Below are 16,482 nucleotides of genomic sequence, written 5' to 3' on the forward strand. Positions count from 1 at the left end.
GAATTTTGTTAGTAGGTGTCAGAAACTATGTTATTTGAGGAAACTCAATTGATTATTGTTTCCACGCATTGCAGAAGCAATTATCGTTGTTCGAGTAAGGTTAAACATTTGGCGAAAGGAGGGGAGGGATTTGAAAATAAGCGAAGATTCCCCACATTAGGAACGAATCATAAAGGCTCTTCGGATGGAATCCAAGAGGAATAGGCATGCACACTACAATGATGATGTAAGAAAACAATAGCATACATAGCATTATATATATACATTTAAATGCTGAGATAAATTGTTCCATTCTCTTCCACAGGTTTCACACCAATTTCTACCTTGCTTCTTAGGCTATCTTCAATATCACAACCACCTCCGAATAACTAAATTCAATGATTTTCGACGAACGAAAAATTTGATCAGGGTGGCCTATACTACCAGCTTGAAAGTAGAAAACCTTGGAACCACCACGCCCATCCAAAAGACCATCCTAACTAACCGTCTGCGTAGCAGCCCCCTCACCACCCCACCCCTCCACCGCCAAAACCTGGTAATTAAGCGTTCCCAAATTCATCCCCAGCGCGGCCCAAGCCTGAAAATGATTCTCTACCGTCACTGTCCCACTTTTCCGCGGGGAAGATCGCACCGAGATGTACTGGTTAAAAGTCGCGGTTCCTACAATGGAAGGTTCATTCACACGTTGATTTTCCCAAATGGTATAGCTTGACCCGTCGCTTGTGACGCTGCCTTTGACGGTTCCGAAACTGGGGGGAGATGCGCTGTCTTCGACGATGTAGTATTCTACGAGTGGATTTTCGGACCAACCGTAGATGGAGAGGAGGGCGGTGCCGGATCCGATGCCGAAAGTGCCGCTGAAGTTTATAGGACTGTATGTTAAGTATTATCAGTTTTCATTTCATGAATCTTTTCATTAGTGAGTGTGAGGAATGACTCACTTAGTAGATCCAGTTGTCCAGCCAAGACCAACGACAAAATCATCCTCGGTTGACCAATCTACAGTGAAAGAGCTGCCGGATGGTGTGTAGATTACATCTCCACCAGTCGTATAATCTTGTTCGTAATTTGGAGTTGCACGACGAACAAGAGAGCTTTCGTTGCGTTGGAGAACAAAATTCATTGGGCTCCGCTTTGGGAGAATGGAACCCGGAATGGCGAGCGAGGTAGAAATTGCCGAGAATGTGACGAGAAGACTGGAAAAGGTAATCATGATGTTGACTTTATGCTATCTGATATGATATTCTGTGCTGAATAGAAAGGAAGAAGTGATCAAACAAAAACTGATGATTCTGGAAATGTATGTTGGTCATTCCCACCTTTATATATTTGATCAAGAACCTACGTGAGTTCCGTACGAACAAGAAAAACTGAGATGGATGAGTGGATTATGAAATTCAAAGAGGGCCAATTCAAGCTTCGTGGCTGCCGATCTTTGGCCTTCATTTTAGGCTGATGATTGTGGAAGCTTTCAAGGACCTATCGAGTAATCGGGCATATGGCATATCTTCTTTTGGAAAAGTACTATGGAACTGATAGCACATAGAATAAAAAGGATGTTGTTATTGAAAGAATCACTCTTCATTGGACTAATTCATTGGTAAAACGGTACTAGTATAACATCGGCAACATAAATCATTTAAAGCAGAGATATATTAATGATATTGAAGACATCATCACTGTTAATTCAATACGACTAGGTAGTCACGTAGTGTCTCGATACTGTCGGCTAAATCTTGGCTCGAGCTTCCACTTTAGCCTAAAAACGGCAGTTGAATAAAAAACCCAAGGGGAAAAAAAAATCTACCCTATTGTGGGGTGCATGCGGGGTACATAAGATCAAGGGAGACGTATGTTAAGATATTAGTTTCAAACCACGTCAGCTAGAAGAATTTAGGCTGAAGATAAATTTTCCGCATGTTAATATGTCATGCTAGATAATGTTCATGGAACGGTAGCCTCGGGTTTCTCAGGAGTTAGACTTTCTCGCAACAACATATCGTTCTTTAGATATCTTTATGAGTGCATTGCATAGACCAACATTGCACGAAAGTCAAAGCCATGGAGGTGGAGTCATAATTTTGCAGCCAAGACTTTAGCGAAAAGAAATTAATTATCTTGGCAAAATTTGTCATTGTTCTTGAAGACTGCCAAAAAAGATGTTATTCTAAACTTCCTCCGAGAATAGTGTACTACTACTCTCAATTGAGTAACATAAATCGAGACTACACAGTGAATTTGACTTACTGTAATCCCGAGCCAATCTGCAACAAGGCTCGTGTATTCGCTCACCGAACATAGTGCATCAAGTGCCAATGAAATCTCCCTATCACACTAACACCGTGGACACTCGCTCAACTTGCAAACATACAGTAGCATCTCCCTCAATAAACCAGAATAAATTCAAGAAAAACACATCTCCTTCTCTATATTACATGTCCACCGGTGAGCCCACACTTGCTTATCATGTAGTTTTGAGAAATACATCTAATAGAATCAGTCAATCCACTTGAAAAGCTTGAAATTCTGGCTCTTTTCCTTTTGGCTTTATCAAGCAGTTATTATCACCCAAGAATCTGTTTGTTAGAGCAAGATAACAATTCTTATATTATTCCTCCTTATCACAATGTCCCCTGGTATTCGTTCTCTCATCAAATCATGTGTCTATTCAATATCTCAAAATGCCTCTCCGCCTATCCTATGTAAAATTATTGCGCCCCAAACAATCAAATGCAACAGCATCCACCCAAGGCAATCCCTCAACCCATAACACATTATGGCAATGCAAAGATCCAATTACAAATTGAACCAAATCATTTTACATCTATCAGCCCTCATTCTCACCTCTCTTGAGCAATCATCTAGCGCAACATCAAGTTCCTTTAGCACTGCATTTTTCCGCTTCAGAAGAAGTCCATTCTCTACTAAAGTTGGAAGCATAGCAAGTACATCCAAAGCCTTAGATCTACCTTCAACATTAGCATCCGAGGGTGAATCATACGTGTTATGCGTACGATCCGTCATTCGATTGATAATCGAATCAAGGTGTTCTTCAATCAAGCCAGGATTTTCCGGCATTAGAACGATCATGATATTCATGCTTGCGTCTTTTGTGGTCTTGTCCGGAACGTCTGTACCAGCTAGAGCAATTGGAAGGATCTGTGCAGCATTGCCTTGCATGATCTTTGCTGGCATGTATCGAAGGATACCAGCAAGGGCAATCAGATAGTTTTCTTTGATGCGATTGTCTTCATTGGATCGCCAGAGAGTAATGAGTTGATTGACAGTGGTGCTGTAAAGACGACCAAATCGAAGAGGTCGAAGAATACAGAAGTTGTTTTCGTTCATCATGTTTGATGGAGCTAAAAGGATTGCGAAGCTGCGGGCAATCTTTCGACCGCGCTTTGGGTCCGAAATACCTTGCATCATGGCATCGATGAGTGCTGTACTACATGGTTCATATGCTGCCACTGCGGCCGCAGCAAAATAAGCCAGGGCTTGATATATTTGATATGCTTCTAGATCTGGCTTTGATGCTGCCCCATTGACCAACTCGAGCATAACGTCATGAAGTTGTTTTCCATCTTCAAATTCTTTCTTGTCTGCACCGAATTTGTTTACAAGAAGTTGAAGCATCTGTAACATACTAATTCGAGCTTGTCTTGAACACTTATTCTCCACAGAAATTGCGTTGAAAAGCATTGACTTGGCAGTTTCATGAACGACTAGGCCTAAGCGATCAATATCCTAGAGAAAGTCAGTCAAGTTGATGTGGAAAAGTAACGTAAATGAGCTTACTTCTTTGCGAATTCCAGCTATTAAGGCAGTAGAAAGAATGTTGGCGGAACACTTATTAGAGGGACCAACGCGGAGATCCTGTTGACAAGCACCTAAGTCTGCTCTGGTGTGTGCTCCAAAATTGAATAAAGTCCAAACACGACTCGGCTCAGTGGGATTATCTGCATTAGCTTTGAGTAAAAAGTTGTTTTCATGTGGAGTGGTATTGGATCGAAGTATGTACGTTCCAATTGTTCCAACCAGTGCAATAACGGAATCGTCGAAGTATTCTCCTTTGTTAACCTCGGAGATACCTACAAACCAACTGCCTTTCAAATCGCCAGTCTCATGCTGAAAGAGCCCAATTACTCGCTTAAATAATGCAATTGCAATGAAAGCATAGGAATCGACGATATCATTACTGCTTGACAATAGTTCACTTGCTGTTCTATCATCGGCAAGTGCATCATCAAACACCTGCAATCCTCGATATATTGCGGCTAGCAGGGCCATCTGATAGGACTTTTGATTTGCATATTTACAAATATAATGTGTAAATTTCATGACTAATTCCGATTGCAAAGCCTTAAACAACCTGAATTTGAAGTGGGCCTTGTCTTCGGAGTCGGGAATTTCCAGCTCACGCTGGCAAGTCGATTTGCAAGCGATGTCCACAAGTGAGTCCAGGAGCCAAACTACTTGAGACAAGTCAGATTCATCACTGTGCTCGGTTTTCAACTGATCTGGAAGTTTGCCAATGAAATTGGGAAGTGTGATATTGATGAACGTGTCTGGATATCGAACCGATAGAATGGACAAGGAAGCCACAGCCAACGAGCGAAGATCATCAGCCTCTTTCAAATCGAATGCTGTCTCATTGAGCTTTTCAATGATTGTTCCTTGTTCGAAAGAATTTAAAAATGGACGATTAACGGAATCATTGCGAATTGTGGCCAAAAGTGTAAGTCCTTTAGTGGTGGCGATCTTTAATTCGAGATCACTAGAAGTCATGGAGGTGGCGCCAAAGTAAAGTTCTACGAAGCTTTCGCGTAAGCTATCAAAATTTACATCCATGGTGGCCAATCGTTGAGCCATGTGTGCATCCTCGATAGGTGGAGAGGAAGATTGTGAGATGTTTGCACGTGTTTCGAGGATAATATTAAACGACTCTAGCAATCGCGTTTTATCGGCTATATTATCTAGTCCTTGCCATAAGGTAAAAAGAGTCGGTAGAGTATTTCGAGAAGTGAGTGTAAAAGCTTGAGGAGAGGTGCTCGAAATTTTGCCCAAAATACGAATACATGGTAGAATCATACGCTTCTTTGTATCATCGGTAAATATTGTAACGCATTCCTGAGTGACGTGGTTGACAAATTTTGCTAACTCGCCGTTATCATCTTCGATACTAGAGGATTGCTGACCTAGTTTGCCGGCAATCGCGGCAATATTTTCTATAGAACGATTGATAAAATCATCGTTTTCGCCATTCCAGACCTCCCATTTCAAAGTGTCCCATATTGTGACTGAAAACTCTGAAACGTTGGTGTAATTCCGTATGCATTCAAGCATGGAATCGAATACATCAATCTGACCAATTAGCATACAACGGAAAAAATGAGAACGGATTTAATTACCTTTATATCTGCTCTAACGCTTTCGGAATCTAATTTCTGGAACAAGGCTGGGAAAACAAAAGGTGCAAATCTATCGTTTGATATCAGACAGTTCAAAAGGCCGCGTTTTAGATCCTCCTCTGGCTTCAAGGGCGTTGCTGATTTGGTAGTAGTAATGGGAAAATAACGGAAGAATGATCCAAACAAAGTCTCAGCTTCATCAGAATTTATGTCCCAGCTCTTGCCTAGTTGGCTATAAATTTTGAAAATAGCAAGTATACAGGATGGATTTCTCTCAACTGCCGCCATGGAAGTTATGCCATCCACAAACTTGCTTCCCAACGAGGATTTAAGTGCTGTTGGATATGCTTCTAGCAGACATTGGAGGAGGTTCAGTAGACTTAATCGTGTAGAATGAGGGAAGTCATTTAGCGACTGCTTGTTGTCTGGAAGACGGAAAACTGCCAAGGCTATATCAGATGCATTTGACTTTATAAATCTAGGCATCTTTGCAATGGTGGTCAGACATTTAGCAATTTCCAGGAGACCAGCTCTGTATATCTGAACCTCCCCAGCCTGAGACACCCGATTTGTCAAATACTCAACAAGAGCGCTGACTGCTATATATTAGCACTTAGATCTAATACATATGTCGCGCATTTTACTTACGATCATGCCTTGAGAGCTTTCCGGGGTCGACATTTTGTAGTACAAGTAACAAAAACTCCAATCCTAGACGTAGTCAGCACTGAAATACGTTCCAAACCAACCTACTCAAATGGGTTGCACCTTTCTGACAATCTTCCATGGAAGCCTCTCCATCTATGTATGGACCAAGCTCCGCAATAAGGCTGCTAATTGCAGTGAGATCTATCAGACATTTTAGCAAAAGTTGAACCCGATATGTTTAGTTGAAAGCTTCGAAATCGTACTTTCTACTTTTCGATTAACAATTGCTAACTTGTCCTCCTCAGCCTCCGCAGCCATAAATTCAACCACCGTAGATCCCATATTGTTTTTATTTATCGCAGCGTGTTAATGGAGAGTGGGTTATCCGTAATAGGACTTAAATTGAGTGATGGCGGTCGAAAGTAGTTAATCTATAGAAAACCCAATATTAGCTACCTGAGAACATACACATGCTACATTAGAATAAACTGCTGCCGGCACCCAACAATCCATGTACTGATCCAAGATATCGAGTGTTTATAGTTGTGTAGCCTGCTTGTGCGCCTCGGTAGGCGGCGCTTTGAAGCAGGAAACAGAGTATTCGTCTGGATTGTAGTCCAGGTCGCGATAATGCAAAGGGGACCAGTGGAATAGATGATAGCTCGCTTATCGCCTTGAAGGGTAGCAAAGATGTCAGAGAAGTTCGGACCGCAATTTCGGGTGTATGGCTCAATATAAAGTCGAGGTCGAGATCCAGATGTCTGAAGAGGGATATAGATCGTTACATCCTGGCAAAAGAATGGTCGAGGACTGAAGTCAATCGAAATTGAGGGTTTAAAGCCGAGGTGACCAGATGCTCTGAAGAAATCCCAGATAGCCTATTGAGTAAAATGGTGGATGTAGGTTGAGAGACGTTGGGTAGTTTTGAAGCACCGACTAGTCGCAACGATACACACACTCGCACCCCGCCGCATCCAGGAAGAGTTCCAGAGAATAGCCAAACAAGACATGTTGGTCGCCGTCGCCCAGCACACAGAATGGATCAGCACATAAATAAAACAGAAGCGACTTACTCTGACGGAAGAAGTTTGTCGTGGAACGTAGCACCAATTCGAGTCCCCAATGAGAAAAGCTAGGTATGCAGGCTTGTAGAAACAATGATATATGGCTGATAAATGGAAATGGTATCAAAATGAACAGTTCTCCTTGTACAAAAGAAGAGTGTAAAAACGAGTGAGGAACAATGTTGATTGCAAATCACATACCCTTGAATGGCAGGTTCTTCTCTATGTGAACTCCGTTCAATGATTGTGATTTTCAGATAAGTTCACCCGAATAACTAAGCTTCTAGAATTGATTGAGGGGGAAATTTTCTGCCAACCAAGGCGGTCAGCGGTTGAACTTCGGGAAATGTCTGAGTTAACACCTCGAAATCCCGTCATGTCTGCTCTGATTCGCATTGTACATCTATCGGGGAAAGAGGAAGACTTCCAATGAATCGAGTATTTGGTCTGAAGGAAGGTCTTCTTGTTGCCCCTTCTTACATCAACTCTGTACTGTTCCCTTCTCTGCGCCCGGTGAGGCAGAAGAGCCCCAATCATCACCCCTGGTCTACCCCTCTATTTCCCCTCCAAAAAGTGCGATAAGATAAGCAGCATTGGATTGGGAAGAAAATTTTATTTCACACATGTTTCATTAAAACTTCTCCTCTGATTTGTTCTCTTCCAGAAGAGGATTTTACTGTCAACAACCCAAGCATACACGAGACCCTTGTCGAAGCACTGTGACTCTCTCGAAAATTGTGCCACGATCTTCTCCAGAATCCTTCTCTGCAAGTCATTCCAAATATAGTCGAAAATGTCCTCTTCTCCTGTCCCAGCGACCTGCAAGGTTATCTTGGCCCAAGGAATTGCTAAAAAGTTACTTGGAGAAGTTGCGACGGATCTAGAGAAGTTGACCTTCAAGCCTAAGCTTGTGGGATTGTTGGCAAATGAAGATCCTGCAGCCCAGCAGTATGCGGACTGGTCAATGGCAACATGCATTGAGAAGTGAGTATTCTTCCATTCGTTTTCCTTTTGCTATACACGAGACGATCTTGCAACCGCATATTTGCTATACTTGAACATACTTCCATTCGAAGATGGAAGTAATTTAACGATTCATAATCAAAAAATCTGGCACCACAGAGACATTGGAGATTAGATTACAACATTGAAATGGAAATTACTTGAGCCCACGAACTATCAGCCCCCCAAATTGAAGACTTGGGGATCCTCACGATGTTGTCGAATACTACAAGTAGTTGGGCTTCGATAGTTCCACGAACTGACTTCTTTCATCCAGTGGTTTCGATTTTGAACTCCGAAAGTTCACCAAAGAAGAGATCGAAGACGAAATCCTCAAAGCGAACAACGACGATTCCATTCACGGTATCATCGTATACTACCCAATCTTCCCCGCACCTTCTCTACAAGATGGATATATCCAACAAATAGTCGCTCTCAACAAAGATGTAGAAGGATTGGCGCACACCTACCGTTTCAACATGTACCAAAACATTCGATTCCTTGACGCTCCTCAGAACACCCAAAAATCGATTTTACCTTGCACACCTTTAGCCGTTGTCAAAGTTCTCGAACATCTACAAATTTATAACTCGGTTCTCCCATATGGTAACCGTTTATACGGAAAGACGATCACGGTATTCAACCGCTCAGAGGTTGTCGGTCGTCCATTGGCTGCTTTACTTGCCAATGATGGTGCTACAGTCTACTCTTGTGATCTTGATGGCGTGAAGCTCTTTACCCGTGGTAAGGGTATCAAGAAGATCCACCACGAGGTACACGATATGGAAGGAATGAAGAATGACGAATGTTTGCCCAAGAGTGATGTGGTCATCTCCGGTGTTCCAGGAGAGAAATTCAAGATCAATACTGAGTTGATCAGGGATGGGGCTGTTTGTATCAATTTCTCATCTCAAAAGAATTTCGATGGTCCTGCTGTGAAGGAGAAGGCTTCGATTTATGTACCTTCCATTGGAAAGGTTACAATCGCCGTTTTGTTGAGAAATCTTTTGGTTAGTTTTTCCATGTCTCGGCAAACAACATCATTCACTGACAAATTTACAGAGATTGGTCGAAAACCAAGGAAAGGGGGCCGCAAAGCCAGTGGAACCATTAAACTAAAAGGGAATTGGGCAATTAAGGAGGAACCGAAAATTAGAAAGGCGTTTTTGGAATATTTATACCAAAGAGGAGTTGAAAATGATAAAGGATAGGATAAAAGTGATAAAGAAATTCTCATAATTGAATTGGATTTGGTATTTGTACTCCCATCTGTTTAACATGTTATCTCATTTAGCGATAGTGAATCGGACATGTCTTCTTTACTTCTTGATTGTGGTGTTGAGACCTGGGTTGACAGGTTTGATAATATTAGAGAAGATATATACCAATCCGATGTCATACACTGGTATTCACGCCGACTGGAGGACTACTGAGTGAATGTAATGGGAATGGGAAATGTAATGTGGATATTCTAAGTACTCATCGCTTTCATGTCTCTATTTTATGATCTGGATATGTATCCTGACATTCACCATTTCCTTCATTTTCACCCATATACGATGTCATGAGATACTAAATATCAAATGAATTTACGTATAAATTTTAGCGTGAGATTTTAGCGTGAAATGTATTCTGATATGTGGGAGGGAGAGAAAGAGAGAGTTCATGAAAATAACCGAGAGGATTTACAGGTAGTCAGGAGGCGAGGAAGGGGGTTTTGGGGATTTAGATTTGGTAGCGAAAAGATTGGAATAGAGAAAGTAGAGTAAGTAGTCTTTGAATTTTTTTCTTCTTGAATTGATAGGTTTTTGGTCATACGTAGTGTTAGCGAGATTGCGGAAGATTTTCCTGGTGTGTGTTCATCAAATCAAGAGGGATGCATAGGTACTTGGCTATCTAGGCGAGGGAGAAATAATATCGAGATATCAAGATATATCAAGCCTCTCGTGATATCACCTGCATCTGCATCTGCATCTGTATCTGTATCCTGCATAGATACGAATCTACGAAGCAGATTTTGTTGCATGTCTGTATTTCACGCCCAGAATATAGTGTAGTACCAAGTGTCATGTGTGATACGCGGTTCATTCCTCAATGTTCTCTCGTGTGCACTCGGAGAGTCTTTTGTTGCATGTCGGGATTTGCGCCCAGGGAATCGAGCGGATTTCGTGTGGATGCTAAGGACTGGGAGGTCTTGGTATCAGGCAGAGTGGCTTGGAGATGCTTGGGTAGTAGATGGGGGGTTCTTTTTGTTGCGTGTTGTATTGGCTTCCGAGCATAGAGATTAATGGGATGATGAGGGATTGTGGTTACTTGTGTGTTGTGTGTGTGTGTGTGTGTGTGTGTGTGTGTCTGATAAGGACTTTTGTTGCATGCCAGAGACTTGGGTGTGGTGCTCGCGGAAGATTCATTTTTGGACAACAAGCTCTGTGCCCCGAGAATCAGGCGTGATGGAAAGAGGGGCTTGTTTGATTGCTTTTGTTGCATGTCGATATTTCCGCCCAGTATGCCTAGTATGCCTAGTATACCCAAGACACTCGGCGGAATGATGGTATTGAGACTTGAGGGTCTTGGTGTGGTGAGGAATGATATGCAGATGCTTTTGTTGCATGTCAGTAGTTGCGCCCAGTATGCCCAAGAAACTCAGCGGAATCATGATATTAAGACGTAAGGATCTTAGTGCAATGAGCAATGGTATGCAGATGCTTTTGTTGCATGTCGGTATTTATGCCGAGAGAATCAAGTGCGTTAGTTTGTACATCGAGGTCTGTTACATATCTATATTTATACCGATGCTTCGTCACCGTGACACAAGGATGTTAGATATGGTGACATGAATGATGTATCTGAAGGTGCGGTCTGTCGACTCGAGAAGTTTTGTTGCGTATCGTATCTCATGCCCAGAGGTGCGATATCTTGGTCTGGATACCAAGGACATTTCCGCATAGAGTTTAATCTTATTCTTGCGCCGCGTGGTCCGATGTGATACTCTCGCATGATGCATCTGGCAGTCAAGAGTCTTGCTGTTGCATATCGTCAATCTTGCCCAGATAATCGGCCATACTCTCACTGGTTCATCTGTCCATCAAAAGGAACGTTGCATGTCTTTCTTCTCGCCCAGATTCTTGGTCAACGTATTCGCCAATATCTCGGTGTCATACCAAAGCCCCTCTCAGTCATGCCGCGGGTACTGCGGGTATGCTAACTAACTTGACGACTGAATCACTTTGTTGCACATCTATCTTCTTGCCCAGGAAACCTAGGGAATCTTGGTGTCCTCGCCAATTTCTTGGTGTGCGACCAAGATCCTCGGATGAAAGTCCTCGGCAATAATCAGGGCGAGAATCGGTGTTGGAGGGGCTTTTGTTGCGTATCTGGATTCTTGCCCAGAAAACCTAATATGCTAGTCTGTGTCTTGGTGTTGTCTGGAAAAACTTTTGGAAAAACTTTAGAAACCCGAGTTGGACGAGCTCCTTGGCTTTTTCGTGTTCTCGGTACCGAGATTCTCCAAGGAGATGATGGAGAATGTGGAAAGAAGAGATTGTCTTTTGGGGAGCTGGACAGTGGGAATGGCTGGACTAATTTTGGATTTGGGGGCTGATCATACATTGACTGCTATATATATATCGGTAAACATATACATTCCCCATCAATTGCATCTCATCGTTCGAAATTCGGAGAGAAAAGCGACAAACAACACGAGGTACACCTTCCACGCCGATGCCAAGATTACCCCTTGACGATGAAGAAAAAAGCAAAAAATGCAAGAAAAAAGAAAAAAAAAAAGCTCAAACCTCCGAAATGACCGGCAAATAAAACAAGACAACCCCAAGACGCCGGCCGGTATCCAAGATCAAAACGCAAAACACAAGCAAGAGAGTTAATTTAGTAAATGCTGGGCATAAATCCAGACGTGCAACAAAAGACCAAAATCGAGCCGGAAATCACGAGTCTCGCTCCTCGTCCTGGAAGTGGACGCAAAAATACTACTTGGTACTAGTCTCTAGGTTTGTGTGTTTCATATCTTGGGAGAAGCTTGGGGTCTGTCAAACATCAAACGTGCCCAGATTGCCGATGCCAACGCCGACGCCCGAGGCATTGAGATGGAGATGGGGATTGGGATTGGGATTGGGAGGGGAGTGTATGATGCATATGCAGAGTCTTGAATCAATATCCATCTTGGCGCATGAGCAATTGGCAATTGGTTTCGTGGCACTACTCATGTTTGGTTTAGAAATCACTTGCTAGAGGCTCGTATTAATATGGCTCTCTCCCTCTGTCTTTCACACTCGGGTAGATGTACTTTGTACAATACAACACAATACAATACAATCAGATAAGATCGGGATCAGGGTAAGCGGATGGACGGTGGAGCATCCAAGCACACAAAACATCAAAAGAAGGTTTGCAGGAACGACGCACCGAAATTACTCCACGGGAAACCGACGAGTAGACGTCGAACAACGTTTCAACGTTTCTGTCTAAGAGAGCAGGGGAGAGGGGAGAGGGGATGTATGGGCTGATGCTGCATTGGCGGATAAGAATTTAAAGTTGCTGCACAGGGTATCACTTGTGAACTTCTGGGGTATGAAGGATCTTCATAAGTATCTACTGCCCCAAGATTTTGATGTCATTCTTTCATTGATTCGAGATTCTTACATGATATTCCAACCGTTCATTTTGACTTGTCGTCTTCAACGTCACCAGAATCATCACACCTCCCATCCCACAACAACCACATCTCCATTAAAACCCCATACCCCATAACCCAACCACCCAACCCCAACCTCAACCTCAACCATGGTCTCCCCCATCCCCACCCTCCTAACCACGCAATTCCTCCTCTCGCACCTCCTGCAATCCGCGCGTCTTCCACGGCGCATCCTCCACAAAACCTCCAACGTAGCCCCCCGCCAAGACCTCGCCAACTACCCGCCTAAAGATCTCTCCCCCTCCACCATCGCCATGTTACTCCGCTGGGAAGCCGCCCAGCAAAACGCACTAGACAATTACCCCATCTTTGCTGCCGCCGTCCTCTTTGCGTCTTTCAGAGGCGTCTCCGAAGACACGATTGCGAGCCTGGGTTGGTCCTATGTGGGTGTGCGATTGGCGTATTGGGTTGCGTATGTGGGGGTCGAGAGTGTGAAGTGGAGTTTTTTGAGAAGTGCCGCTTGGTGGGTGGGAAATGGACTTTGTTTTTGGTTGTTGAGGGAAGGGGGTAGGGCTTGAGTTTTGAGAGAGAGAGAGAGAGAGAGAGACAGATTTGGAGGGGCGGAAAGGATATTCGGATTCGAGCTGGGTGGGTGGAATGGAAAACGATCAAAGCTGTGAAGATGAGGGACAGTGCTTCGTAGAGATACGGAAAAATGCTTATAGCATATACCTGTCCATCTTTTGTACATCGCTTCATATTTTACCAGTCTCGAAATTTTGGGCACTTTCTGTCATGTCCTGAAATATTGAATGTTCAGGGATTTACAAATGCAAGGCAATTAACGTGATTAAATATCTACCAATACCTAGGTATGCATATACTTAAATCCCATAGTAAACCAGACGAGACTATTATACATAAAAGGTATCCCAATAAACCAACCCCAGGGTATCATTACAAAGCAAACCACGGTATCTAGAAATACTAAAGAAAAAGTAAGAGAGATCTGACACTTCCACTGCCCTTGCTTACTTATATCAGGTCCTCTCCTTTCCGTGTTGATATACAGTATATCCCATCGACCCTGCTGAAAACAACCCATTAAACCTCATAGAAATAATCCTCATCTAACCCCTCTCGACTCGGCACCTTACCCTGTCCCGCCTGGGGACCTCCATACCCACTTCCTTCATCTAACCTAACATTCAGAAGTCTGATCTTCAATCCATACTCACTAACCAAGCTCACAAGTTTATTGGTCTCACTTGTAATCGGCGCTTGGTTCAACAACATCAACAAACCATCCAACCATTCCGAAGCAAGACTATGCGTAGGAGGCATGAGGGTAAGAATAGCTTTCTCAGCCGGATCCGTATCATCTTGTTGTGGTTTGTCCTCTGTGACGTAGCTATTGATGGTAATTTTGGTGGTGGTATTTGCTTTTGATGGATTTGCATCTTTGAGGGTTGAGGAGCTTGAGATACTGGAGCCGTCATCATGGGACGCGGAGACATTGGAAACGACCGAACTGATAGTACCCAAGTCAATCTTTTCAAGCAATTGATCAAGTGTCGGCTCTTTACTCAATTGATGGTCAAAATCGAAATAATGAAGATAACGCCGATTGTGTGAAAGTTTGACAAAACGCCAACTTGTTGTTGGTATTCTTCTTCCTAGACTTTTTGTAGAAGATGATCCTTCTTCGCTAACAGGTTTCGGTTGAATAATTCTTGGAAACCATGCTCCTTCAAGTAGACATCTTATTCTCTGTTCCTTAACAAACAAAAGAGCTTCATGTTTAAGTTCATCTCGCACTTGCTGTAAATGTTGACCCCATTCGTCTTCGAAGGTCAATTCCAACAACTCCATCTGTAGCTTTCGTAATTTCGAATATTCGAATTCCGCCAATTCTTCTTCTACCTCTAGAACATCTTTTGTTCTTGAAGCCTGACCGACCACTTGCTCAACTAAAATCCGTACGAGTTCCGCAACTTTTATAAAATCATCCTGCTCGGCGCCAGTAGCTTTCCACAACCTGAAGAAAGCTTGCAAACTCGATGAGTGTAACCTCGACCACTGAAGTAGTAGAGGCCGGAATATCTTATCATAATTCTTTACTCCATCCAATACCAGATAAGTTTTCGCATCCTCTGCATCTGATTTGTCGACATCAAAGTGGTCATACAAAATAGATGTAACTATTAGACTAGCCCTTGCAATAGGACATCTCTCATTCAATGGCTTAGAAGATTGCTCTAGCAAAAGCTTTTGAAACCCGTCTTCATTTTTCCTGACATAATCAGTCAAATCCATCATACCAAGAAATCCGGTCGCTTCGAATTCCCAAGCAGGACTTTCGGTCTCAAATCCCAATCTTCTCCACTTTTCAGGACTGTGTTTCCGACTCCCCTTTTTGTCGCCATTCTCCAAAGTATCTACCTTTGCTGACGCGCCGTTGCTGAGGTCTTTCTTTTCGGGTGCGCTGGCTAGATGTATTGCCTTTAGTGCTCGTCGATGTTCTGGTCTCTCCAAATCCACCTTCACCTCCTTCCATTTACCCAATAAAACCTTGGTCAAACTTTGAAACTCCAATAGCGGATGTGACAAATCTTGCAATGCCGAGCTTTGCATCAAGTTATATGCAGCTTTAATAACCCCCAAATCTTGTAAACGTTTAATGAATTTCGGCCATTCCTCCCCAGTTCCACTACTTTTACTAACGTCATCCTTTCCATGTCCGTTATCATTTGTAATCGAATCCCGCATTAACGCATTCAGCAGCATCAGTGCATTTGCACAAAGTAAATGATCCGCAGAATTGAGTTGCGAGACTACCATTTCGAAGAATTGAGGATAGACCGCGACGGCAGGTTTCAAAGCTCTAAATCCAAATGCGCCAGGTATTTTTATACGTCCCCCTGAAGATTGTGGATGGCTCACAATGGCAACCAATATCGACATGGCTCCTCGTAGAATGTTAACCAGTGGATGTGTAACGATCAATTCGACGACTCGTTCGACCAATTCCCCGGCACCTTGCGACTCGAATATTTCCCAACCCATATCGACTTCCAGTAGACGACTCAGACTCTGTAGGGAGTATGCGAGGGTATTCGCATTGGTTGTCATGATAAGTCGACGTAGGATAGTGAGGCCCCCTGAGGAAATGAACACATCTGCGAACGAGGGATCGTTAATGGAAGATTGCAGCTTAAATACTGCCATTTTGCGCATGGCATCCTCATCGCTGTTGAGCCTCGACAGCAGCGAGGGTATATCTGCTTGATCCATTTGATTCGTTGTATGCTTGGACGTTCGAGAGGTCGATGAAGCTGGGGAGATCTGGAGAGTTTAGTCACGGCGCAATTGGCTTTTGATATCCCCCGGTTTTCAATTCTTCGACAGTCACATTTGCTTCAACCCTTTCCAAAAATTTACTATAGATTCTAGGTGTTCGTGTCTTTTCCCTCGAGGGAAAGGGTCACAATAGTGTGAGGAGATTAAAAAATTAAGGGTGCATTAAAAGTATAAAAGTATAAAAGTACCAAGGATCCGAATCAATGGAGTAAGTCGGGTTTAGTCTGTGCTTCAATGGCTTTTGAGAGATATCGGCAGGTGCTCTCGGTGCCGGAAAACTTAGAGTCCCCAAGCCGCCTTATCATTCACCAATGAACTTTGTGTGTTTTTGGTGCATTGGAGCAAG

General features: G+C 43.2%; 5 protein-coding genes across 6 annotated transcripts; 2 read left to right on the forward strand and 3 right to left on the reverse strand.

Annotated features, from left to right (window-relative positions):
- Positions 1–286: 286 nt before the first annotated feature.
- Positions 287–1,484, reverse strand: BCIN_15g01600 (hypothetical protein). The gene is made up of 2 exons (XM_001547904.2): positions 942–1,484; positions 287–872 (listed from the first exon to the last, which is right to left on the reverse strand). Exons 1-2 carry the CDS (start codon positions 1,211–1,213, stop codon positions 476–478), a joined length of 669 nt encoding a protein of 222 aa, XP_001547954.1. The 5' UTR covers positions 1,214–1,484; the 3' UTR covers positions 287–475.
- Positions 1,485–2,417: 933 nt separating this feature from the next.
- Positions 2,418–7,378, reverse strand: Bcmet18. Of its 2 annotated transcripts, XM_024697428.1 has the most exons (7): positions 7,133–7,378; positions 6,323–6,490; positions 6,180–6,260; positions 6,060–6,122; positions 5,412–6,007; positions 3,799–5,364; positions 2,418–3,747 (listed from the first exon to the last, which is right to left on the reverse strand). In XM_024697428.1, exons 2-7 carry the CDS (start codon positions 6,399–6,401, stop codon positions 2,797–2,799), a joined length of 3,336 nt encoding a protein of 1,111 aa, XP_024553244.1. In that variant the 5' UTR covers positions 6,402–6,490; positions 7,133–7,378; the 3' UTR covers positions 2,418–2,796. The 2 variants fall into 2 exon arrangements, with proteins under 2 accessions (XP_024553244.1, XP_024553243.1); XM_024697429.1 differs by lacking the exon at positions 7,133–7,378 and having other exon boundaries at positions 6,323–7,086.
- A 79-nt stretch (positions 7,379–7,457) lies between these two features.
- On the forward strand, positions 7,458–9,751 carry Bcmtd1. The gene is made up of 3 exons (XM_024697430.1): positions 7,458–8,107; positions 8,403–9,135; positions 9,188–9,751. The coding sequence occupies exons 1-3, from the start codon at positions 7,917–7,919 to the stop codon at positions 9,242–9,244; spliced, it is 981 nt and encodes a 326-aa protein (XP_024553245.1). The 5' UTR covers positions 7,458–7,916; the 3' UTR covers positions 9,245–9,751.
- Positions 9,752–12,255: 2,504 nt separating this feature from the next.
- On the forward strand, positions 12,256–13,605 carry BCIN_15g01630 (hypothetical protein). The gene has a single exon (XM_024697431.1). It carries the CDS (start codon positions 12,926–12,928, stop codon positions 13,352–13,354), a length of 429 nt encoding a protein of 142 aa, XP_024553246.1. The 5' UTR covers positions 12,256–12,925; the 3' UTR covers positions 13,355–13,605.
- A 2-nt stretch (positions 13,606–13,607) lies between these two features.
- On the reverse strand, positions 13,608–16,408 carry BCIN_15g01640 (hypothetical protein). Its single transcript, XM_001547910.2, has one exon. The coding sequence runs from the start codon at positions 16,068–16,070 to the stop codon at positions 13,881–13,883; it is 2,190 nt and encodes a 729-aa protein (XP_001547960.2). The 5' UTR covers positions 16,071–16,408; the 3' UTR covers positions 13,608–13,880.
- Between the last annotated feature and the right edge of the window lie 74 nt (positions 16,409–16,482).

The sequence above is a fragment of the Botrytis cinerea genome, chromosome 15 (assembly GCF_000143535.2).
Source record: "Botrytis cinerea B05.10 chromosome 15, complete sequence".
In the NCBI taxonomy this organism is placed as follows: Eukaryota; Fungi; Ascomycota; class Leotiomycetes; order Helotiales; family Sclerotiniaceae; genus Botrytis; species Botrytis cinerea.